This window comes from Panthera tigris, chromosome B3 (assembly GCF_018350195.1).
Source record: "Panthera tigris isolate Pti1 chromosome B3, P.tigris_Pti1_mat1.1, whole genome shotgun sequence".
Classification (NCBI taxonomy): Eukaryota; Metazoa; Chordata; class Mammalia; order Carnivora; family Felidae; genus Panthera; species Panthera tigris.
The window spans coordinates 119,923,721-119,950,899 of record NC_056665.1 but is presented as its reverse complement, the minus strand read 5'-3'; the positions used below and the strand labels follow the sequence as shown (position 1 = coordinate 119,950,899).

The following is a 27,179-nucleotide window of genomic DNA, read 5'->3' as shown; positions in this document are numbered from 1 at the left end:
TGAGAAGTAGAATTGCCGGGTCATATATTTCTATTTGAATTTTTTCAGGAACCTCTACGCCAATTTCCAAAGCAGCTGCCCCAACTTACATGCCCACCAACCATGCACACGGGCTCCCTTTTCTCCACGTCCTTGCCAATACTTGCTATTTCTTGTCTTTTTAACACTAGCCATTCTGACAGGTGTGAGGCGACATCTCCTCGTGGTTTTGATTTGCATTTCCCTGATGATGAGTGATGTTGAGCATCTTTCCATGTGTCTGTTCTTGATTTAACCCTCTCCTGGCTCCTCTGGGACCCCATTCCTTAGCTCCTATCTTCAAGCTCTCTCTCCTCTCTGGGTGCTTCTTCTCTTTTTCTCTCCCTTATGATCACATCTACCTCCATACCTGCGATTTCCAGAACCTATTGCCAGAACTCAACTCTGCCTTTACAACTGCCTGCAAATCACCGCATGGAAGCCTCTAGGCATCTCAAATCCACACTTGCTCCCAAATTTCACACTCCTCATCCCTTTTAATAGCTCTTCTTTTACAGTTCTGGTTACACTCCCTGGTTAAAAACATGCTTCTTAGCAGGGCGCCTGGGTGGCTCAGTCAGTTAAGCGGCTGACTTCGGCTCAGGTCATGATCTCATTGTCTGTGAGTTGGCTCTGTGCTGACGGCTCGGAGCCTGGAGGCTGCTTCAGGTTCTGTGTCTCCCTCTCTCTTTGCCCCTCCCCTGCTCACACTCTGTCTCTCTCACTCTCAAAAATGAGTAAATGTTTAAAAAAAGCAAAAAACATTAAAAAAGTGTGCTTCTAAGCTTCTTAACTTCCCAGATTCACACCTCTAGAGCCATCTTTGACCCTGGCCTCACTACTTAAAGCCAGCTGGTACACTCTGTTTATTCTATCGCTCTTTCCACTCCCTCTTTTCCATTCCAGCTACCTGGTTCGGTTCAACTGCACTTCTTCTCTGGATTGCTGCAATTAACCTTCCAAGTGACCACTGCGTTCCTCCCCTTGCTCCCTCCAATTCATTTCACACAATTATTTTTCTAAAGGCTAACCTGCGTTCCTTTCCTTCTCAAAAATCTCCTATTGCTCACACTCGAGTGGGCAATGGAGGGCAGGAACATAAGCCATGGAGAAAATGGAATTTCTGGGCTATCATATGGCGGGTGGACACCAAAGGAAGAGAAGAACTTAAAATAGCCTTTATGGAGAAGAGGAATGTCTTTCTGAAAGAAGAAGTGGTACAAATAGGTGTGTTTCTCCCCTAATATGTAACCTTAGCAACGCAACTAACCCAACAATGTTGGATCTCCCCCAAATGAATTTTAGCTTAGAGGTCATGGACTCTGGACAACTGGCAAAGAATGAATGGCATCCTGGCAAGACTGAAATCAAGACGACTCCTCTTGACTATCATGTCTTCCCTCTTCCCCCTTTTCCACAAACATGGTGGGTCCCTGCTGTGGTCTTTGGTGATGACATCATTAAGTGATTTGTTTGGGGGACTGAAGAACACCATTTGCCTACAGTAACTGTCCTGGGGCTAAACATGGTGGCCCTGAGTTACGGCTGTATTAATTCTGTGTGTTCTATTGACATTTTGAATTCATTTTTGTTAAAAAGTAGAGCACATACGAGTTTGAATAATACGCTAAAGAAGCAATCCTACTGAAAGACAGGTCACGCTTGAACTGATGGAGGAATCCTAACTCTATCCAGTCATCTGAATGAGCATCCCCACCCCTGAACCTGCCTCCAAAGGGAAAACAACAGGATAAGAAATAGCAGAGAGAGGACAAAGGGAATTTTCATTGCAGATTCCTGTAGACTTTAATAGGGAATTATTGTACACTTTAACAGGAGTTTTCACACCTGGGCCATGTTGCTAACATGTTAGTTGAAGTATTTTTTATGCTATCATGTTGGCTTATCGCATGATCTTTTATTATGTAACAATACATCTCAACGTCACTTGAAAAAGGGAATAACATTGAACACTTATTCAATACCTATCAGGTGCCATTCCAAGTGCTTTCCATGTATTAACCTACTTAAACATCCCAATAACACTATAAGGTCAGTACTAGTAATAAGCCCACTTTACAGAGGAGGAAGCTAAGGCACAGAGCAGTTTAAGTAACGTGGCTAAAGTCACATAATAAAAATTCTAAGCTGTAAGTTTTCGGCTTTGAGTCCAACAGAGCTCTTCTGACCCATTCCAGAGCCTTCTGTGGGCAAACACTGAACCGTCAAGCGTCCCCGCTGGAATAGGTGCTATCAGAGAAACGGCCTCACCAGGGAGGAAGCAGGAGATCCTGATGACGGAAGTCCCAGAGGATGAACCCCGCACTGGGCAACCAGACTGTTAAGTCTTACAGGTTAAGAAAATCAAGGGTCAGGAAGTCTAGAGAGAACTTTCTCTTCTCTCCATGCCTCCTCTACCCATAAGACAGGAATAGTCTCTTTCTTGGACTTACCGAGAAGAAAGATATCTATGTGTCTGTCCTCCCCTCGTGTCCTCCTTGATCCTCTCTCACCGGTGTTACCGGGAAGTGGACACTGTGGGCACACTGCCCAGTGTCTTTATGCAACAAGGCCCGGTGGTGAAGAGTGCGGCCTCTAAAACCAAACCACGAAGTGTGAACCTGACGGCACCGTTTGCAACCTGCATGACTTTCGGAAAGCTCCCGACTTCTCCGTGCCTGCCTTCATCTCTTCATCTGTAAACCTGGCATAACAGCGGTGCCTACCTCACAGGAGAAATGCCACTTGGAAGAGGGCTTTACAGAAAGGAAACACTCGTTCCGTATTGGCTCATATTACAACTACTGTGCGGACTCTCACAAAAGACCTGCCTCACACCTTCTCTGTACTCGCACCTCTTCTGTGCACCAAGCCCACTGACTCGGGCTCTGTCCCCAGGGAGGAAAGCCTGAAGCAGCCCATTTCACCTGCTGGGACCTGGGAAGACCGTTCACTTCGAGGCAAAAGAAGTAAGGAGCCCACTGGGAATGGGCTGCAGGCCACAGGTCCCCATCTAGCTTTACCAACCACACAGCTGACATTTGGTTCCCCATTTGGCTAACACATGTATTCTTCAATTCTCCTGAACTCCAACAAGACTGTGACTAACTGGTACCTCTAAACCCTCACACTAAAAAATGCGTGATCACTGAACCTCAAAGGACATTAAGTCACACAAGTCCAGACGTTAAGGTGACAGGAATATTCCCCTAAATGGCAAGAGGAAAACAGGCACTCAAAAGGAAGCATATATAGTTCAAATCCAGAAGTATATACTTTCTCACATAGGCACGAAGTCTTGCCAATAAAGAGACTTTTTGTACCTGACAGGGGCATGTGTGCAGGGCACCAATGTGTCCTTCCAGAAATGACAGTGAGGAGCTTACTAAAAATACACATACAGGTACATAATCAGAATAAAAAGAGTCTTAAAATTATTTCCCTGTTTTAGTAAAGAAGCACAACTTTTTAAGGATGTGAAAAGCCCTCATTAGTTACTGACTCGAGGTAGCTAGCCCTTGGGGTAAGTCTGCCCCAAGTTCAGGGGCCAAGGATCGGGGCCTTCCCAGCCAGGCACTTACTACAGAATTCTGCATACTCAGCTGGCAGAAGAAAGGTCTGAGGGAGGATGTGAAAAGCCTTGAATCCATGCGTATGCTGCATTCGAATGATGTTTTTGTACAGTCGGTCCTTCCGGGTTAGTTCATATGACCTAAAAATTGTAAAAGTTTTTCCATTTCAGTCATCTGTGAAAGGTTTTCCCGTGTTATCACATACTAAAGAGTTTATAGTTCACAGTTCGGAAGCAGTCATTGAGGACAGTATTACATCTCAAATCTATCACTTTGTCACCTCCAAAGATTTATTAATCATTTTCATAAAATGGATTTCTCTGGTCAGATTTATTCATCAAGGTATAACTTGCATACAGTAAAATCTACCCTTTTTAAGAAGTGTATAATTTTTAAAAAATTTTTTTTAATGTTTGTTTATTTTTGAGAGAGAGACAGAGTGTGAGTGGGGGAGGAGCAGGGAGAGAGGGAGACACAGAATCTGAAGCAGGCCCTGGGCTCTGAGCTGTCAGCACAGAGCCCAATGCGGGGCTCGAACTCATGAACCACGAGATCATGACCTGAGCTAAAGTCGAACGCTTACTGACTGAACCACCCGGGTGCCCCAAGAAGTGTATAATTCTAAGAGTTTGAACAAACAAATGCAATTATGTAACCACCACCACAAACAATTCCAACATCCCAAAAAGTCACCCCAAGTCCCTCTGTAGTGACCCCAAGAGCCTTCCAATCACCTCCAGGCCCTGGCAAGCATTCATCTGTTTTCTGTCCCTATAATTTTGCCCTTTTTCGGAAAGCCAAGGACATGGAATGATATAGCATGCGTCCTTCTGAGACTGGCTTCTTTCGTTGCAACTGGCAACAACTGAGACGTATCCTTGTGGCTGCATGCATCAGAATTTCATTCCTTTTTATGACTCGGTAGTAGTCTACCGCTTGGATGTACCGCAGTTTCTTTATCCATTCACTAGCTGAAGGACATGAGAGCCATTTCCAGTTTTTGAAGATACGGATAAAGTCCCTACAAGCATTTACGTACGGACTTTTGTAAGAATGTAAGCTTTTGCGTGGACGTAAGTTTTCATCTCTCTAGGAATGAGATGGCCGGGTTTAATAAGAGTGTTTGGTAAGTTCTATTAGCTGTCTACTGTTGCATAATAAAATTACCTCCAAAACCTTACAGATGAAAACCGTAACAAAAATTTCTGTGGGTCAGGAGTGTGAGGGGAGCAGGACTGGGCAGTTCTGTCCGGGGCTCCCTCATGAGATGTCAATCACGATGTTGACCAGAGCTACAGCCATCAGGCTTGACTAGGGCTGAAGGACCCACTTTACAAACAGCTCCCCATGTGAATTTTTCTGTAAGGCTAACAGAGTGTCTTTGTGACATGACAGCTGGTTCCTCCTACATCAGGTGACGTGAGAAGGAAAGGGACAAGAACAAAGCTGCAATGACTTTAATGACCTAGTCTCAGAAGTGACACCATGTCACTTCTGCCACATACTGCTCATTAGAAGTCACAAAGTCCAGGGGCGCCTGCGTGGCTCAGTCAGTTAAGTAAGCATCTGACTCTTGGTTCCAGCTCTGGTCATGATCTCACGGTCCGTAAGCTCAAGCCCTGCGTCGGGGTCCGCACTAACAGTGCAGACCTGCTTGGGATTCTCTCTCTCTCTCTGCCCCTCCCCCCCACCTTGAAACTAAATCAACTTAAAAATAAAAACAAGAAGTTACAAAGTCCAGCTCACACCCAAGAACAGAAAAATTAGCTCAACCATTTGAAGGCAAGGTCAAGGAATTTGCGGACACGTTTTAAAACCAACACATGTGTATGTATTTAACTTTATAAGAAACTGCCAGACTGTTCTCCAAAGTGGCTGTACTGCTTTGCCTTTCCCACTGGCAAAGTTTCAGTGTTGCAGTTGTGCTGTATTCTGACAAGCACTTGGTGTTGTCTGGTGTTTTTTCTTTGTTTTTAGCCATTCCAATAGGCAGTTAGTAGTACCTCGTGTGTGTGTGGTTTTTTTCAGTTTGTTTATTTCTGAGAGACAGAAAGTATAAGCGGGGAGGGGCAGAGAGAGAGGGAGAGAGAGAGAGAATTCTAGGCAGGCTCCATACTGTCAGCAGAGCCCAATGTGAAGCTTGAACCCACAAACCGTGAGATCATTACCTGAACTGAAATCAAGAGTTGGATGCTTAACCGACTGAGCCACCCAGGTGCCCCACCTTGTGTGGTTTTAACTAACATTCCATTAGTGACTATTGATGAGGAACATCTTTTCATGTCTATCTTCCTTGATGAGTATCTGTTCACATATTTTTAGCCCATTTAAAAAAAAAAAATCCTGTTTATTATTGAGTTTTCAGAGTTTATTATACATTCTTAGATACGAATTCTGTATCAGATATATGTTTTGCAAATATTTTCTCCCAGTTTGTGGCTTACCTTTTCATTTTCTTAACAGTGTCTCTCAAAGAGCAGACATTTTAAATTTTCAGGAAGCCCACTTTATCAACATTTTTCTCTTATGGATCGTGCATTTACTGTTAGAGCTAAGAAATCTTTACCAAATCCAAGTGCATGAAGATTTTCTCCTGTGTTTTATTCTAGAAGTTTTACAGTTTTAGCTTTTACATTTAAATCTGATTCTTTTTGCCAAATGTGTTTTGGTGGGATTTATGAGTATTAAATTTATTCTAACACACTTTAAATATAAATAAACAAAAAAGACTGTGTTCTAAGTTCGACTTTTGATAAATATATTCAAATTTTCAGGGTCCAGAAGCCAAATGCATCAAATAAATTCTAGCTTCATAAAGCTTCATCAGCCGCCTGTGACTATTCACTGCTAAAAATCATTATGAAACATTTTAGGTGTTTTATGTTAATTGAATCATAATTCTTTAATAGTACAAAAAAAAAATCTAGATTACCCAAATAATGAAAAAACACTAGTAACCAACTAACAAGTACCAAGCCCAAAGCATTCTGGGAATTTTTACACAAAGATACCTAGAGGGTGTGACCTTCTGAGAAACATGGCCTGAAAAAAGGTTAGCAGACTTGAAAATAGGACCGGTGAGGAAAACAGAAGATGTGGCTACCTTTCCCACATTTATAGGCCTAATGCCACAGCAGTAACTGTCCAGCCTCTTCTATAACTACATGGAACTTGCATCACCATTAGTAAAACAAGTACCTGCGGGTCGGATATGTTTCTCCTACACAGTGACCAAGATAGACCTTAATGTTAGACTACAATGATCCTATTGTAGTAAAGTACCAGATCACTAGGTTAAGAATCCCACTGACAACTTAGTTTACATCATTAAAAGATGGATGTGCAAGAGATAAAATTTTAAAGAAAAGCAAGGTAATGATCACCACAAACTTCAGGCAATAATTGCCACCTATCAGGAAGTATATTCCAGAGCACTTCAGTTAGCCTCAACTGGACTCACGAGTTCCACCACTGGCTTCCACTCATGGTTTGCTCCACTATTTAAAAACCATCCAAGAATCTTTACTATAACCACTAAAACTTAATGTTTCTCAGTTCAAATTTTTCAATATAATTTCTTAAAATCAAAGGGGACTTTGCCAAGTCCAGGTATCACAAACACTTCTTTCTTACCCATCATCCTCTTCATAAATGTAAAGCAGAGGTCCTTAAATTTTAGATAAGAATCATCCAGAAAGTTTCTTTAAAATTATTGTTTGTAAGTCCCACATCTCAAAATTCTGGGATAAAGTCTAGGATTCTGCATTTTCTACAAGTGTCCCAGGTGATTTGGGTACAGATGGTCCACATTATAATATTGACTTAGCCTAGAACAGTAATTTCCAAATTTTCCAGATATAAATCACCTCGCTGCCTTCTTTTTTTTTTTAAGTTAATTTATTTTGAGAGAGACAGAGTGTGAGCAAGGGAGAGGCAGAGAAAGAGGGAGAATCTGAACCAGGCTCCATGCTGTCAGCACTGAGCCTTTGTGGGGCTCAAACTCACAAAACTGCGAGATCACGACCTGAGCGGAAATCAAGAGTCAGACGCTTAACCAACTGAGCCACCCAGGCGCCCTATCCTCACTGTTTTCTAAATATATGGTTTCTAGGTATATACTTACCTAGAAAGATTAAGCACCTAGAAGGTACTTTTTTTTTTTTAATGTTTTTTATTTATTTTTGAGACAGAGAGAGAGACAGAGCATGAGCAGGGGAGGGGCAGAGAGAGAGGGAGGCACAGAATCGGAAGCAGGCTCCAGGCTCTGAGCTGTCAGCACAGAGCCTGACATGGGGCTCGAACTCACGAACTGTGAGATCATGACCTGAGCCGAAGTCGGATGCTCAACCAACTGAGCCACCCAGGAGCCCCTAGAAGGTACTTTTTAAATATACATCTTCCCTGGGTATGGTGATTCCACGAATCTACAACGGGACCTGTGAGTGCATATTTTTAAATAGTCTCCCCAGTGACGTTTATCATCAGTTAGAAACATTGATGAGAGGATAAGAAAAAGAATGCATTCTCCTACAGATGCCCAATCCTAGAGGTCTCCAAATCCTTTTGCTTGATACCCCCCATACAAATTTTAGGAAACTATATATCCTTTAGTCGGCATCTAAGATTTTTCATCAAAAAAAATCTGGTTACCAAGGTCGCTCAGCCCATCATCCCAAATGGGCCAACGAATGGTAAATCTTATTTTAAAACAAAATTCTAATGCTACCCTTTTAAGTATACTCAAGGGAATCAAAATAACATCAGGATTCAAAGGCCCCTGTACATTTAAAAAATAGTATCGAAGAAAAAGCTCTTTTTCTGTCAGTATATTTTTCGCTTTTTAAAATATACTTTTTACTGAAGGTAATATATATACAGAGAAGCATACAAATCACAAATGCAGAGCGTGATGAGTTTTGGTCACCTGTGTGAGCACCACTGAGACTAAATACAGAACATTCCCAGCACCCCAGAAGCCTCCTTCACACTCCCAACCCAGGCGTGATCCCTCAATCACTCTTGTTTTTACTTCTTCCGTGACGCTTCCCCCAAAGAAGGGGTTAGCCTAATAGAACATACTTCATGCTTGCAACTCGTATATCATCATACCTTCTCTATAACAAAATATGCATATGAGTTAATATGCATTATTTTCAAATTTCATCTGATCATTAGGCTATAAACTGATTATCACGGCAACTACTGTAGTACACAATATATCAAAACACCATAAGTATTACGAATTTTTATTAAAATGTACAGTATACCAAGGTTAATGTCTCCATTTTGATAATTTTGCCACTGTTATAATGGATATTAATGTTAGAAAAACTGAGTAAAGGATACAGAGTAACTATATTATTTTTGCAACTTTTCTAGAAGTCTAAAATTATTTAAAATTAAAAGTTAAAAATTATATTAAGAAAGTTCACAATAATATTGGAAACATTAAAAAAATCTTTTTAATGTTTATTTTTGACAGAGCAAGAGAGAGCGAGAGAATGAGTGGGGGGAGGGGCAGAGAGAGAGGGAGACCCAGAATCTAAAGCAGGATCCAGGCTCTGAGCTGTCAGCACAGAGCCCGACGTGGGGCTCGAAGTCACAGACTGAGAGATCATGACCTGAGCCGAAGTCAGACGCTTAACCAACTGAGCCACGCAGGTGCCCTGGAAACATTTTAAGTGCCTGAATGCCTCTTACACTTGAGTTCAGGTCTCTGGATTGAGACCATGTGAGACAGAGCAGCAGAAGCCACGAAGCATGGTGCATTTAGATGATGGGTTATCAGTGTGTTCGAACATACAAGAACACCACATTCAAGGAATACTCCAGAAAATACAGGTTCAAATTTATTAACGCTGACTGTTTGATTCTAAACTGAGACAGAATTCCTATACACCTACAGGAGTACTTCAAAAACCATTAAAATAAATAATATACTAGTAACATGAACTGGAACGCAGACTCCAGTGTAGGCTATTTCAAGGACTCTTTAAATGCCTACTTAAGATAGACTGTATCTGATTCACTTCAACCATCCAGTCACACATTTAGAATACCAAATCCACATCTTCTAGACATGAAGGAAGAAAAATAAGGCTTAAGTTACTTTTGCAAATGAAGCAGAGACATAAAACTGAAACTTGTCATGAACTCAAAATTCACATTTAAGCAAGATTATGAGGAAATTACTTGACTTGGGCCAGGTATTTACACACAGTGACGAGATATAAGAGAATTGAAAAATTAAGAAAGAAACTTCATTAGATAAAAATGAGAAAAGCATATGAAAATAAAACTTGTGAGCATAAGTAACTAGGACTTAAGTCCTAGAACTAAATAAAATAAAATAAAATAAAATAAAATAAAATAAAATAAAATAAAATAAAATAAAATAAAATGTAACCACAGTCCAAATAAAAAAGTTGTACTTGATTTCCTTCTCTTCATGAGATGAGATTTGTTTCCCTCTTGTCTATAAGGTCATCTATCTGTCTCTCCGTGGTTGAGTATGACTGCCATAGTAAGGTAGGGTTTCAGCATCAATTTTATTCCTATTTTCTTCTTCACAGATGAAAACACTAGGGAACTCTGGTCACAAAAATAACAGCTAACACTTCTGTAGTGTTTACTATGTAACGAGCGAGCACTGTTCTAAATAGTTTAGATCTGGACACATTAAATCCTCACAACAGTCCTGTGAAGTGTGGATCATTAGCAACATCTTTTTACCAATGAGGAAAATGATGTTCAGAAAGGTCTTGTTACCAAGGTCGCTCAGCAGAACTGGTATCTGGGCCCAGGCACTTGGTTAGAAGAGCTTATGCTCCTGGTCACTAGGCAGTATTGCCTCTCTAGGCTGCCATTAAAAATGCAACTGGAAGGAGTTTTCTCTACCAGTGACACTCAATTCTTTCAACTTCCTAATTCTGTGTCAAAAATCGCAAGATGATCTACCATTACAAATTAAAATTAATGGCCTATCAGCTGACAACTTGACTATGTCAAGTTTTATGCTTTGAATTCTATTAAAAGCAAAGAAATTGAAATCACTATCACGGAAAAATAATTTGTCATTACCAGAATTCAATTCAACACCATTTTTTGGAGGGGGGAGGGGGATTTGTCTGGAACCCTGGAAATGTTTGCACCCAAGGACAATGCACCATGTTAACATTCTAAGAGGGCCATTGTTTTACAAAAGGGAAGAATAGTAACTGAAAAAGGAGGTGAGAGAGGGAGAACACTTCCACACAAGGGGCTCTCAAACTGCTCAATCTTAGGAAAGAGAACCTATGGGATTTACAATCCAGAAACAGTCCCCTTTAGAACCATCCGTGTCTACACAGTCCTTGGAGAGGCTTCATATAATATATGCTTACAGAGAGGAACACCTCGGTTTGATTTGCAGACTGCTGCCCCGTATCACAGACTTCTTTTTTTAAGGACATTAATTATCTCTCTTGGCCACATGCCCAGTGTCAAGTACCTTTAAATGGAGCAAAGTAGCTACAAGAGCATTACCTGGGAAAGTGATTAACCTTTTGTGCTTCAGAAAGGGTGCGAAGTAAGAAGGGCTTCAGGTGGGATCCTGTCCACATTAGGTTATAGTCAGTGCTGCTTGGGTGAACCTGAGGGCAGATAAAAAGATACAAAAACATCAGAGATAGCCTCTCTCCAGGGAGATGGCAAGAAAGGCCATAGAAATTTTTCATCTACAAAGCAGAGTGAGTGCCCAGTTAGTATTTAAACCTAGGAAAATAAAAGCTGAGTATGAAAAGCTGTAAAGGATGGGACAGGTGGGCAAATCCCAGATACAAAAAGTGGAATAAATGAATCCTTCTATAGAAGTCTGTGATGTCTCTTAACATTCTTACACATCAAAGCATGAGAAGAGGGCTCAAACCCACAACTCTCAGTCTCAGTGTCCTTGGGTCCTTACAGATGCTGGATATAAAGCACTGATCAGGACTAAAACCTTGTCATGGCAAACCAACTCAGGATATCATTCATTCACTCATAAGAATGATTTTGTCTATTCATTTGTCTGTTCAGTCAACAATTATGTACCCTGTGCCTATGATGTGAGAGGTACGAGTGAGGCCCCAGAGATAAAACACCAAGACAGGATATAGACTAGTATCAGAACTTTCACAAAATGTCTACCTCAGACCTCAACCTAAGATAAGGAGCTAGGAACCAGACTATTATCAATCTTCTCAAAATATCTACAGTGTAAATCAGTCCAGCATTTTTGCCTGTCCCTTTTAATATCAATATCCCAATTTTCCTAATTTTCTTTGGGAATGACATACCATTTGGTTTTAAAAGACTGCCAGTCGGGGCGCCTGGGTGGCTTAGTCGGTTAAGCGGCCGACTTCGGCTCGGGTCATGATCTCGCGGTCTGTGAGTTCGAGCCCCGCGTCGGGCTCTGTGCTGACAGCTCAGAGCCTGGAGCCTGTTTCAGATTCTGTGTCTCCCTCTCTCTGACCCTCCCCCATTCATGCTCTGTCTCTCTCTGTCTTAAAAATAATAAACGTTAAAAAAAAAAAAAAAAAAAGACTGCCAGTCACCCCCTGACCCCCTACAAGGAGCACTTCCATGGCCCAAGCTGGACTAGTCATACTATCTCCAGTCTTCAGTGGAGAAAGGCACAATGACAATGAATGGAGTTGAGTCACTTCTATGGCAGTGCCTCGAAGAGACAGTCCCTAAGATTCCTATTCCCAGATCCCTGGAGCTGTTCTAGTCTCTTTCCTTACAAAGGCCTGCCTTTTCACCTCTTCCTCTGATTCTGCTATGCATCCTGTGTATAACTTACCCACAAATCCTTTATTTATTTATTTTTTTAGCGTTTATTTATTTTTGAGAGAGACAGAGACAGAGCACTAGCAGGGGAGGGGCAGAGACAGAGGGAGACACAGAATCCAAAGCAGGCTCCAGGCTCTAAGCTGTCAGCACAGAGCCCAACATGGGCTCAATCCCACAGACCATGAGATCATGACCTGAGCTGAAGTCAGACGTTTAACCGACCGAGCCACCCAGGGGGCCCTCTTTGGGTTGAAATTAGGCAGAATCTACTTCTGTTGCTTGCCATCAAAGAATCTTAATTCAGTATCAGACCATTCCCTATGGGCAGCTCTGTCTCTACCCCAAGCCTAATCATAGCAAGAAAAACGTTTGGGGTTTTTAGTTTAAAAAAAGAGAGAAGAAGGGAGGAAGGGGGGGCGGGGGGGAAGGAATCTTGTGAAAATGTTTTCCATGCATTTCAAGGAGAAACTGGTAAATCCACTCAGAAATTCAACATAAGCTCTGCATCATCACTAAGCATAGATTCCCAAGTACCCTCTAGAGCTGCCCTATTAACTGGTCGTCAGGTTGGATCTCTAGGATTTTCAGTTTTAGAGCAGATCAGGTGAGGTAGCAAAAATGAGCTTACTTCATGAAATCCATGGGCTGTCAGAATGCTGCGTACCAGGCGACTATCTGTTCGCACAATCTTGTAAGACAAATGATAACGTTCTAGAGAAAAACACAGAATCAAATTCAGTAACCAAAAAGTTAACTGTAGAGACAAAAATAAAACTGTGAGATTGTGGCTTGCTTAACTGTACTCGGTAACATTGTACTACTACCCTTACGCTATTATTATTTTTTTAATTTTTTTTTTTTTTTTAACGTTTATTTATTTTTGAGACAGAGAGAGATAGAGCATGAACGGGGGAGGGTCAGAGAGAGAGGGAGCCACAGAATCTGAAACAGGCTCCAGGCTCTGAGCTGTCCACACAGAGCCCGATGCGGGGCTCGAACCCACGAACCATGAGATCGTGACCTGAGCTGAAGTCGGACGCTCAGCCGACTGAGCCACCCAGGTGCCCCCCTTATGCTATTATTAAGTAGGCTACTATTATTGTGGACCAAGGGTCCTTAACCTGACATTTGCTGCGGGTTATTAAAAATAGATGGAAGACAAAATGGCATCTTTGTTCTCACTACTAGTTGAAATTTAACATTATCTTCAATTACAAATGTAGGCACAAAACGGAGTGTTAGCAATACCCGTGACCTTGCCACCTATAGGTACCAGGTGTTTTAATATTATTGTACAATTGTTACAGTTATCTGAAAATGTCATTTCTCACAATATATAAAAATTATGGCAGTTAACAAACCTCCTAGCAGACCATGTTATTTAAGGCACTAATAAAAATGCATATATGTCACAAATTTACCTTTTATACAATATTTTGATAATTACATTTCAATACAATTGATTTTGTTTAGACTCCTATATATTTTCTATACACTTCAGAACCATTATGCTGAGAAGAGACCCACAGGCTTCCTCACACTGCCATTGCACATTTGGTCCACTGCACAAAAAGGTTAAGAACCCCTGCTCTAGACAGTCCTCTGTGTGCAATAATGCTGATTACCAGTATATCTTAGACCAGAGGTTATAAACTGGCAATCCAGGGCCAAAACCAATCTGCAGACATTGTTTGTTAACTTCTCATTGTGCTTTAAAAACAAATTGAGCCTGGGTCTCTCCGTCAGTAGAGCATCAGACTTGTAATCTGAGGGTCCGGGGCTCATATCCCTGTTCAGGCGCCAGATGCACCCTGAGGCGCCTGGGGAGCTTAGTCAGTTAAGCGTCCGACTCCTGATTTCCGCTCAGGTCATAATCTCATGGTTCATGAGATTGAGCCCCACATCAGGCTCTGCACAGACAGGGCAGAGCCTGCTTGGGATTCTCTTTGCCTCTCTCTCTCTCTGCCCTGTCCCCACCCATGTGCGCACGCTCTTGCTCCCTCTCTCTCAAAATAAATAAACATTAAAAAAAAAAAAAAGACTTTCAAACACCTAAATTAAAAAATAAGAATAATAAATAAAAATAAATTGAATTATTGAGGCGCCTGGGTGGTTCAGTCGGTTAAGCGTCCAACTCTCAATTTCAGCCCAGGTGGTGATCTTACGATCATGAGACTGAGCCAGGAGTCCTTGACACATTACGTGAACCGTCACAGAAGGTAACCAAGAATAAAGCAACAATGGAACAGAGCCCACCACGGGACTGGTTGCCTCTCTCGCGGTATCAGCGTGAGGACCCCACCTCAGGAGGCTCCGAGCCAGGCTTTCTGCAGGAGGCACAAAGGCCCAGTGAACTGCCAAGTAGATACTATGCTCCATGATGAGTGCAGAGCCTGCTTAAGATTCTCTCTCTCTCTCTCTCTCTCTCATCACTCTCTGTCCCTCTCCCCCCACCACAAAAAAAAAAAAAGAAAAAAGAAAAGAACGAAAAACAAATTGAATTACTAACCTTCTGAAATTGGAGGAATTCATTTAAAAATCTCAAATTCTGGGCTCTCTTGAAAACCCTGGCAACCCTGGGCTTGCTCTACCAGGGTGAGTCCACTGAGGAAGGGTGTGTGCTCCCTTGAGGACAGGTTCACAGGGTCTAGTTCAGCACAGTCCCCTCATGGTCCCTTCACTCATTCACATTACCTGCCAGGCTCCATACGCATTCTGTGCTTTTGACCCCTAAGACTAAAGTCTGTAACCATGTGAGATTTCTACACATCTCCAAAGACTAACTTTTACTCGGGCCCACTAAATGCCATCTCTTTCTACGCACCACCACAAAGTGTTTGAAAAAATTAGCTAAGAATTCTACAGCACAATTAAAAAATTTTTTTTTATTTTTCTTTTTTAAAGTTTTTATTTTATTTTGAGAGAGAGAGAGTGAGCGAGCGAGCATGAGAGAGGAGGGGCCGAAAGAGAAGGAGAGAGAGCGAATCACAAGCAGGCTCCACACCGGTCAGTGCAGAGCCCAACGTGGGGCTCAATCTCACAAACCATGAGATCATGACCTGAGCCAAAGTCAAGAGTCAGACACTTAACTGACTGAGCCACCCACGTGCCTCTCCTAAATTATTTTTTTCTTAAGCAATCTCTATGCCCAAGGTGAGGCTCAAACTCACGACCCTGAAATGAAGAGTCACACGCTCCACCAACTGAGCCAGCCAGGCACCACATCTATAGAATCATTTTTCGAAAAAGACTGCACAGTGAACAATTTCTGAATGAGTGTAATACAGAAACTTATAGACAGACCTTAGAACCAAATTCAGCCTCTCCAGTCAAAGATAAGCCTATCTTTTTATGAATTTATGTGAAAATATCCATAAATCCCTGCTGCTACTTGCCCAGCCCTGGCAAGAACACCATGCAGAGCAGACGCAGGAAGACGGGAATGAAAAGACCAGACACTCCATACTTCTCATTCTTGTGGCAAACTTCTAAAGCCCAGTCACAGGGTTTTCCCAATGATCAATCACTATTATGTTGTCTTTGCAATACAGTTATAAGAAAAACACTTCAGAGTCATGTCTTCACTCCAGCGCAGAGAATAATTTAAGAAACAGTACAGTGCACTGCTTAAGAGTTTGTCTTCTGATTCCAAGTTGGCGAGGGAAAGCACAAGATAGGCCTGGAATATCTTGTTATGCCCAAAGAGAGGAAAGTGGTCAAAAACTGACTGGGAACATGTCACAAGGATCTCAATGGATCCCAATGGATCCCAAGGATCTCAATGGCCAAATTTAAGACAATTTGAAAATAAAAATGAATTATGACAGAGATAGAGTATAATCCACTTATATTAAAAAAAAAAAAAAAAAAGAACCCATGAGTCCACACTGGTAAGAAAGTATACTGGTTTTCCATTGCTGCTCCTGTAATAAACTACCACCCACTTGATGGCTTTACCAGCACAAATTTGTTGTCTGATATTTCTTATGTCAGAAGTCTGACACAGATGTCATCAAGGCAAGAGGGGGGCTGCATTCCTTTCTACAGACTCTTTCTATAGGCTCATTTCTTTTCCTTCTCCAGCTTCTAGAGGCTTCCCCCATTCCATGGCTTTTGGTGCCCTTCCTCTATCTTCAAAGCCAGCAATGAAGGGTCTGGTCCTTCTCACGCAGCGTCAATCTGACTCCTCTTCTGCCTCCTTCTTCCACTTTAAAGGACCCTTGTGATGAAGGTCAGTTGATTAGCAACCTTAAATCCACCTACAAGTTCAATTTTCTTTTGCTATGTCAGGTAATATTTTCATAGGTTCTGGGATTAGGGGGTGGACACCTTTGGGCGGGACCATTATTCTGCCTATCAGAGGAGGGAAAGTTCTTTACAGAAAATCCAGCTAATAAATGTAAAAGGAAAGAAACAGAATATTAGTATTTCACAAAAACTGTAAGAGGAAGAGGTTCAGACTAAAATCAATGGAAACCAATGGGTGAGAGACTTGGGAAACAGGATATTCATGCATCTCAAAATATCATTCCAGAGAATGCTTGTAACAAAGCAAACAAAACAACAAAACAAAACTTCTAATGAAGTAATCTGGTGAACACTATTCTCAACCAAATGATGAGGGGCACCCTGGGTGGCTCAGTAGGTTAAGTGTCCGACTTCGGCTCAGGGCAGGAGCTCGCAGTTCGTGAGTTCCAGCCCCACACAGGGTCCTGTGCTGACAGCTCAGAGCCTAGAGCCTGCTTCAGATTCTGTGTTTCCCTCTCTCTCTGTCCCTCCCCCACTCACGCCCTCTCTCTCTCTCCCTCTCAAAGATAAATAAATATTTTTTAAAAAATGATGAAACTTGCCACCACCAACAAGGCAATACAATTATATCACATGCTTCCTAACGTAATACACTGAGGAAGATACACTATGTGATAGTCCTACAAAACTTTAAACCTGAATCTAAACATGGAGAAACAATCAGACAATCCCAAACGTAAGGACATCTGCAAAGCAACTAGTCTGGAATCTCTAAAACTGTCAATGCCATGAAAGACAAAAAAAAAAAAAAAAAAAAAAAACAAAGCCCGGGAGGTTAAAGGAGAAATATGAAAAGTAAATACAATCTTTGACTTCCTCCTAGACTTTAGAAAAAAAAAGTAGTATAAAGGTCTAAATTGGGGCGCCTGGGTGGCTCAGTCGGTTAAGCGTCTGACTTCGGCTCAGGTCGTGATCTCACGGTCCGTGAGTTCGAGCCCCGCGTCGGGCTCTGTGCTGACAGCTCAGAGCCTGGAGCCTGTTTCAGACTCTGTTGTCTCCCTCTCTCTCTGACCCTCCCCCGTTCATACTCTGTCTCTCTCTGTCTCAAAAATAAATAAACATTAAAAAAAAAATTAAAAATAAATAAATAAATAAATAAAGGTCTAAATGGGAACAACTAGGGAAATGTGCATTAGCACTGTATATTAGATAAAAGTACTTTACCAGTGACAGATTTCCTGAATGTCACCTCAGTACTGTGGTTATACCGAGGACGCCCTGCCCTTAGGGATACATTGCTAAACAAGATATTATGGCATAAAGTACTTGAACCAATTCTCAAATGGTACAGGGAGACAAAATGTTAATAGTTGGTGAGCACGGGGAAACACTATACATGCATTCAATGTACTGTTCTTACAGCTGGTTGAGAGGTTTCTAATTTTTCTAGGTTGAATGTTTAGAAAGTGAAAGAAAATCTGGTCTCTTCATTATAACTGTGATCCCCAACATCTCCATTTCTGCGCATGCAAAAGCCAAAGGATCGTCAACGCCAGAGACCGGAAGCGCACCTGATGCCGCACCAGTTCGGCACTGCGGGCCTTACGGTGCCAGGCCATGGGGAGGGCAGTCAGGAAGGTGTGCGGAAAAACAGAGAATGACCACCTGGGCACTGGGGAAGGAGGAGGAGCAATAAGAGAAAGAGTCTGTCTCTGCAGTGTAACTGCCAAGGGTTCAAATCCTGGCTTTACCACTTCCTGCCTGCAATCATGAACAAATGATTTCTCCATGGTCAGTTTCCCCACTTGTAAAATGGGGTCGGTAATAAAGGTACTTACCTCACGGGGTAGTTCAGTTAACACACATAAAGCTTTTATAACACTCGTTGCTACACAGCAGCATAAATTTTTACCAAGTAAAAATTTTTATAGAGTAAAAAAGTAAATATGTAGCAAAGTAGCTATTAACACATAGTATTACATAATAAATTATGCATTTTATGCAGCAAATTTAAAAATAAAAATGTGGGGCGCCTGGGTGGCTCATTCGGTTGAGCATCCGGCTTCGGCTCAAGTCATGATCTCACAGCTCGTGAGTTCGAGCCCCGCGTCAGGCTTTGTGCTGACAGCTCGGAGCCTGGAGCCTACTTCAGATTCTGTGTCTCCCTCTCTCTCTCTGCCCCAACCCACTCGCATTCTGTCTCTGTCTCTCTCAAAAATAAACAAACATCAAAAAAAAAATTTTTTTTTAATTAAAATGCTATTTATACTCTTTCTCCCACTTTTCCTAACACGGAAGAAAAATGCCATTATCACTACACTCAGTGACCGCTCACAGTATGTAAGTAGTAAGCAGTGACCAACTTCCTCTAATCTATACCAGCTAACTATAAGCCAACTCCAATACTTTGCACATGCTCCGAAAGGGGAGTGCAAGAAAGATAGGGTGCAAGTGTGACTGCCGGGGATTTTAACTCACATTCATGTTCTGTGTCCAATGATGCTGATTACCAGTGTATTTTAGACCAGAGGTTATATTTTGGTGACCCAAGGGCCAAACCCATCCAGCCTGCAGACATGGTTCGTTCATTCTTTGTGGTGTTTTAAACATAAAACTGAATTAGTCACTAACCTTTTAAAACAGAAAGAATTCATATAAAAATCTAGATTTCTGGGCTTCGTTTGAAAAACCTGGCAACCCAGGGCTCTGCTCCCATGGCAAAAGTCAAACGGAGGCTTGCAACTATAAACTGAGCCAGCCCCCAACTGTCCAAGAAACAACTCCCTTATCCATATTTCCTTTCACATAAAAAGAAGCAGGGCGTGATATGATCCTACTAGCGAACTGCCTAACATCTGATATCTGAGCCTCTAAGCATGCACCATAAGACCGTGGAATTTTCCTCTTCTCCAACCACTCACGTGTGTATCGGGGGCAACCCACAGTGCCAGGCCTCCTGGGAAATTCCAGGACTGACGGACAGCAGCGCAGCAAACTAAAACAAGGAACCAATAATCTAACTGTCAGTACAGAAGCACCCAGGGAGTGAGGACATGCCCTAAGAAGTTTGGTCAAAAATAGCCTGGGAAACTGGAAGGAAGATAAAACTGACGTTCTTTACTTTTAGAATTGAAGAGTAATCCTCTCAATGGCAACATAGTGTAGCTTTGCCTTACTGTCACAAAATGAGCTCTACACTTGTACTGTTGAACATGGTATAGCCGCTAGCCACGTATGACTACTGGGCACGTGAAATATAACTAGTGTGACCTTTTGAAACTGAATTTTCAACGTTATTTAACTTTATTAATTTAAATTGGAAAACTGATATCTGATTCAATTACTGGAAAACGTGTTTGGAACTTGAACATATGAATTTACTTTTTCAACTATAATGTGTGTAAAATCTAACCACAGACTAAATATTTGTGATGAAATATATTTTGCACCACACTGAGATGCACTCTAAGTGTAAAATACATACTACGTGTCAAATATCTTTTTCTTTTTTTTAATGTTTATTTATTTTTGAGAGAGAGAGAGAGACAAAGGACAAGCTGGGGAGGGGCAAAAAGCGAGGGAGACACAGAATCCAAACCAGGCTCCAACTCCAAACTGTCAGCGCAGAGCCCGACATGGGGCTCAAACTCACAGACTGCGAGATCATGACCTGAGCCAAAGTCGGATGCTTAACTGACTGAGTCACCCTGGTGTCCCATACATGTCAAATATCTTAATGATTTTTCTATATTGAGTAAATGTGGAAATGACAATTTGTATTAAATAAAATATATATATTTTAAAGTTTATTTTGAGAGAGAGCACACTTGCACATGAGCAGAGGAGGGGCAGAGAGGGAGGGAGGGAGAATCCTAAGCAGGTTCCATGCTGTCAGTGCAGAGCCCAACGTGGGGCTTGATCTCACGAACCATGAGATCATGACCTGAGCAAAAATCAAGAGTCGGACACTTAGCCAACTGAGCCACCAAGATGCCCCAAAATAAAATATATTATTAAAACTAATTTCACCTATTTCTATTTTTTTTTTAATAAGGCCACTGGAAAACTTACATATCTAGCTTGCATCATATTTCTATTGGACAGTGCTAGTCTACACAAATGCAAACTGACATTTTGCAAACTGAGGAACCTGACAAATTCAGAGACAAATTATAAAACGATGCTGGGGCGCCTGGGCGGCTCAGTCAATTAAGCGTCTGACTTCAGCTCAGGTCACGATCTTGTGATTTGTGAGTTCGAGCCTCGTGTTGGGCTCTATGCTGACAGCTTGGAGCCTGATGCCTGCTTGGGATTCTGTGTCTTCCTATCTCTCTGCTCCTCCCCCCATCATGCTCTGTCTCTCTCAAAAATAAAATAAAATAAATTAATTAGTTAAATTTAAAAAAAAATGATGCTTCCTTCTAGGAATGGATTACCTTAAACTGCAAATATCTCTATTGTCTCTAAAATGCAATCCATTCACATGTTCAAAGTATATACAATTTTGAAAAAAAATGGATATAGTAAGGAAAAAATATATTTCTGGAATATAGCAATATTGTACAAAAAGTATTAACAATAAATACAATGAAACATTTAACAGATAACAGAAAAAAATAAGACTGGCATCTAACACTCTAAGATCAACAGAAGATAACTAATCCCCCAGAAACTTCTCAAGGGGATTTAAACACAGGATTATGATCTGAGCAGATCTATGTCAGCTATTTAAGAAAGAAAAAAAAAAAAAGGACCCAGAGAATTTAACAATTCAGAAATCTGAGGCAGCAACTAGAAAACTCATTCAAATTGTTCTTTTCATAAAGGACTGTGCAAAAAATCATGATATCTCAAAGAATTGGGAAGATACAGAAAATTCGAAAACAAAGTTTGAGAAAAAAGCTCAGTGGCCTTTTCTTTAATCACAAGTATGTGGAAAGGGAGAAAAAAGACATATACGTTCTAAAAACGCAGGGACTGGTTGAATAATGGAATGACAACACTGATGGATACTAATTCCCAGTAAACCCTGGATACTCTAAAAAAGGAAGGGTCTGCCTATTGCCATGGCATACAGAGATGCATGTATTTGACAAGCAGACCAAAAGAAGTATGTTTGGGGGAGATTATTTACTTCTGTTGTTTGTACCCGCCTTTGATGTTTTAACTCCAATCATGATGACAGGGAGTTTCTTTGCAAATGTTAGCAAATCTTTAGTTCTTCCAAATTCAGAGAACATGAATGAACCATATCCCTTTAAGTGGTAACCTAGCAACTTGCTGAAGGGATTAGAACAAGACCCTTGGGGAGGGAGGAGGATTCAAATCCCAGAAGCAGGTGTTCACTGTCCTCTGAACTCCTAGCTTATTATGGAGCAAGGACAGACCTTAAAGTCATTTCAAACTAGAACAGATCCTGTTCAACAAGTGAAATTAAGTAGCACAAGTTTTGAGTGCCTACTATGTGCCAAATATTAAATGATCTCATCAATTCTTACAATGCCTGCAAGGTAGCTATGATCTCCACTTAACTAATAATAAAACAGGTCAAGAGAGTTTAAGTGATTTGCCCCAGACTCACAGCTAGTAAATACCAAAGCTGGGATTTGAACCAGTAACTACGAACCCATGTACAGACTCTTTCCACTATATCACACAACAGTTCTGATCCATGGTACTGTAACCTCTAAAGACAAGCTACAGGCTAACCCAGGAGTCAGAGCACTACTGAATATCAAAGAAGAGTGGAGAATAGAAAAACAATAGAGAAAGTAAGCAAAATTAAAAGTCGGCTCTTTAAAATGATCAAAATTGACAAACCTCTAGCTAGCTTGAAAAAAGAGATTCAAATTACTAAAAGCAGAAATGAAATGGGGACATTACTATTGACCTTACAGAAATAAAAAGGATTATAGAATACTATGAAATAAATAAATAAATAAATAAATAAATACTATGAATATTCATATGCCAACAAATAAGATAAACTACATGGACAAAAACTAAAAACACATGAACTACCAAAACTGACTCAATTCAAAATACAAAATATGAATACATACATAACAAGTAGAGGTTGAATCAGGAATAACCCTCCCAATAAAGAAAAGCCCAGACTAGATGGATTCTCTCTCTCCCTTTCTCTCTCTCAAAATAAATAAATAAAAATGGGGCACCTGGGTAGCTCAGTCAGTTAAGCCTCTGACTCTTGCTTTCGGCTCGGGTCATGATCTCGCAGTTAGTAGGTTCGAGTCCTGTGTCAGGCTTCGTACTGACAGTGCAGAGCCTGCTTGGGATTCTCTCTCCCCCTCTCTCTCTTCCCCTCCCTCACCCGCTCTCTGTCTGTCTCTCTCTCAAAATAAATGAATAAACTTAGAAAGAAAGAAAGAAAGAAAGAAAGAAAGAAAGAAAGAAAGAAAGAAAGAAAGGTCATCCAGGTTGGAAAGACGAGGTGAAATTAGCGTGGTATGTTACATTGATTGACTTTTGTATGTTGAACCATCCTTGTATTCCTGAGAGAAATCCCACTTGGTCACGGTATGTCCTTTTAATATGCTGCTTGATTTGCTTTGCTGGTATTCTGTTGAGGATATTTGCATGTGTATTCATAAGGGATTTTGACTGTAGTTTTGTTTTTTTGTGATGTCTTATTCTGGATTTGGTATCAGAGTAATGCTGGCCTCATATAATGAGCTCCTTCCTCTTCCTTGGAAGAGTTTGAGAAGGATTGGTGGTGTTGATTCTTTAAATGTTTGATAGAATTCACTAGCGAATCCATCTAGCAGAAGAATTTGGGAATTGTGTATCTGATAAGGGTCTAGTATCTAGAATGTTTAAGAACTCATAACTCAACAACAAAAAGTCGAGCAACCCAAATCAAAAATAGGCAAAAGCTTTGAATAGACGTTTCTCTAAAGAAGATACACAAATGGCCAAGAAGCACATGAAAAGATGCTCAATGTCATTAGTCATTAGGGATATAAAAATCAAAACCACAGTAAGATACCACTTCACCCCCACTAATACAGCTATCATCTAAAAAACAGAAAACAACAATTGTCAGTGAGGATGTGGAGAAAATGGAACCCTCCTACATCACTGATGCAGAACTGTGTAGACACTATGGAATCTCCTTTGGCAGTTCTTTAAGAAGTGAAACATAGAATTACCCTAAGATCTAGCAATTCCATTCCTAGCTATAGACCCAGAAGAATTGAAAACAGGTGTCCAAACAAAAACTCATACATGAATCTTCAGAGCAGCACTGTTCACAAGAGCCAAAAGGTGGAAACAACCACCAACTGATCCATCAACTGATAAATGGATAAACAAAATATGGCATTTCATGAAAAGGGATAAGTTTACAGATACATGCTTCAACATGGATGAACCTTAAAAACACTATGCTAAGTGAAAAAAGCCAGACACAGAAGACTACATCCTGTCTGAGCGGATTTGTACGAAATGTCCGGAACAAGCAAATCGCTAGAGACAGAAAGCAGATGAGCAGTTACTAGTTGCTGGGGTAAGGGGTAATAGGGAGTGACTGCTTAATGGATACAGGGTTTACTTTAGGATGATGAAAAATGTTCTGGAACTAGATCGTGGTGAGGGTTGTACAATAGTGTGAGTGTACTAAACGCCACTGAATTGTACACTCTGAAATGGTTAGAAGGGTACATTTTGTTTTGTATATTTTACCACAAAGAATAACAATAACGCACATACGCATAATTCTGAAGACAAAGTTCAAAGAAGAAAAGCAACTTAAAATGCAGAAAATTTAAGAAATTACAAATAATCCTTTCGAGCATTAAAAAAAAAAAAAAAAAACCTGCTACATTTTTCTTGTGACCAAGGCCCTTTTCCTACTTACATGTGATATCAACTTCTGCAAGACAAGGGTACAGGGGCCATGCCCAGCCCTGCCCTCTGTGGGGGGATGTCATACCTACCGCCAATTACTCGAATATTGTTGTCCTTTGTCAGAATAGCCTCAGCATGGAATACCAAAACTGGAATTCTCCTGCAGCCTCCGGTCCACATGATACACGGATGATCCCTACAGCCGTAACAAAAGGTTTTCATTAACTGACAGCTCCAAGTCTGAATTAACCACTGACGCAGATCGCTGTGGTTTGCTGCTTAGCAACTTTCCCTCTGCCTGGAACAAGAACCCCAAATGCCCTATGGGAAACCATTCATCTCCCATTCTTAGCCATGTGCTCTATTTACGATTAACTCCCTCCCTGCTCCAGGGACAGGCTTTGATTGGCCTCAGCCATTCAGGGCCTTCACCCCTCAGTTCTAGTTACTGGATCGGGGATGAGCACATAAACCCACTGGAGCCGGTGAGTGTCAGAAGATATGTTGTGAGACCCTCTAGAAGAAAGCTGCTTCCTTTCTCTTCTACAGCAGCTGCAGGAGAGATGGCTTCTTCCCCTTGACGGTGTAAGAGAATGAGGTCTCCAAGTACAACTGTCATTTTGTGTCCTTGAGAGAAGAGCCTGGAGCTGTCAGTAAAGGAGGAAGTCAGTGAAAACCTCATTTGAGGAATGAGAGACGCGAAATCCTGAGAAGCAAACGGGGAGCTGCAGAATCAAGTCTTTCCCGAATATGAGTTAATAAATTCCCTTTATGGGGGAGAGCGGGAAAAAAATTTTTTTAATAAAAAAATAAATTCCCTTTTTTAAGACAATTTATGTTTTAATCCCCAGCATACATAAAGAATCCTAACTAATATACAGCATTCACAATAATTTATATACCCTTTTATACTCTACAGTCCCTTTTTAAGCCAATTTGATGACGCATCCTAAGATTCTGAGCCAGGAACCCAAAATTAATACAAGCGCTCCAATTAAAATCACGTATTTTAAAGCAAGCCTATACAAAATGGAGTAATATTTCTCTCCAGAAAAGGATCTCTGACTTTACTCTCTTCCTCTATCCTCAGGAAATCTCTGTTTAATCAATCTCAGACAGATGTACATTTACTCAAAGATTAGGAAAATCTTCAACCTCCTTTGTGCAAGGAGTTAGGAGGGAAAGAAATGACCGAGTCCCTACTATGTGCCAGGAATAAGAGCTTTCATATGCTATCTCACTTAATCCTCTTACCCACACTAGGAACTGGGGGGAAAAAAGGGTGTCTCAGAGAGGGTAAGTGATTTGCTGAAGGCCACACAGCTGGTTAAGTAAGAGAAGACGTACCTGAACTCAAGTGTCTGCCTGGGCTCTTACCCTGTTTCCATCTCCCTAATCACATTTCAGTGATGTTTCGTATATGGAACAACTTAAACCTAACAGTTTGGGAACCTAAACTAATCAATTCCTTAAACAGAATAAGATCCATTTAGCCAAAATTTGGGCCACTCTCAAAAACTTACATGACCACACCTCTTTAAGAAAGGTCACACTACAGATCTCAGAGCCAAGTCAGACCCTCCCAACCCATGTTTAAAAAGATGCCCATTTTGAATGCACAGGCTGCCAGGCAGACTTGAGACTTTGGATGAGCTGCCAAAGTGTTTTAGCAAAAAAGCAAAGAACACCGTACCTAGTTCATTTCCTGTTTTCTAGAAATGGAATGTGGATGCTTACTGCTCCTACTTTTTGACTTGGGTGCCAGTGCCCATTTGTAAGAAAAGGTATTTATCAGGGGCACTTTTTAGCAAGAAGGATTTTTTTGTGGTTTGCTTGCTTTTTAATCTTAAACACCTGTAAAAGGTGGGCACGGGGCCAGATGATTCCTAGGATCTCTTCCAACTGTAATTTTTCTACTATATTTCTAAGTCGGAGGAGAGAGAAAAACTAGGCAGCCTAAACAGCAAAGTCTTGGACAGAAACTCTGGAAATGATGCAAAGTTCCTTGTGAATCTAGCACTAGCTACAAACTGGCACCACTCTGCCCTCCCGCTTACAAACAATGGATCACTGCTCCAAGTTAAAACGCGTGACAAGAGTCAGGAACTCAAGAAACACATACAAGGCTAAGAACAGCCAACGCCCTAACTATGCTATTTGTGGAAAACCAAATCCCTGATGGAGAAATCCTTCCACTCACAACCTATGAAAAGAGAAAAGAGGTGGCAGACACGTAATGAATTCAGCAGGTCAACTAAAACACACTTAAGGCAGACGCCATGTCGTCTTTAAAAGCATGCTCCCGCCAGGTGGTGCTAAAGGCTAAAGATTCAAAACGGTTAGGAAACTGAAAATCGGGACTTTAAATTTTCATTCACACCAGAAAAAGGTATACATTAAGAAAATACGCTCTTAGAGACATGAACGAACACAAGACTTGGATGATTACCGAAGCAGAAGGTTTGAAGGTTCACTTTACTGAAAGCTTAACAACGTCTTGGTTCTTAAAAAACAATTTCATGAGGCATATATATTATTTACTCCTGGGATCTAGCCTACATAATTCAAAGCTTCTATGCCTTGTTCATACCAGTGCCCCTGCTGGAAATGCCTTTGTCATTTCTGTTCATTTAGCCCTACCCTTAAGGCCCAGTTCATCTCACC

At 41.1% G+C, this 27,179-nt stretch overlaps 1 protein-coding gene across 14 annotated transcripts in view; it reads right to left on the bottom strand.

Annotated features, from left to right (window-relative positions):
- Positions 1–27,179, bottom strand: part of TTLL5 (tubulin tyrosine ligase like 5) — a 285,253-nt gene that overhangs the window by 252,978 nt on the left and 5,096 nt on the right. For 13 of the 14 annotated variants that reach the window (XR_006218999.1, XM_042990159.1, XM_042990167.1 and 10 more), the window contains exons 3-6: positions 24,605–24,711; positions 13,030–13,112; positions 11,115–11,221; positions 3,600–3,730 (exon numbers count right to left, since the gene is read on the bottom strand). Coding sequence is in view for 13 of the 14 variants with exons in the window: in XM_042990159.1 (XP_042846093.1) it covers positions 3,600–3,730; positions 11,115–11,221; positions 13,030–13,112; positions 24,605–24,711 (428 nt within the window). In the remaining variant the exon portion in view is untranslated. The remainder of the gene's footprint in view (positions 1–3,599; positions 3,731–11,114; positions 11,222–13,029; positions 13,113–24,604; positions 24,712–27,179) is intronic. The other variant, XM_042990171.1, reaches the window with a different exon arrangement.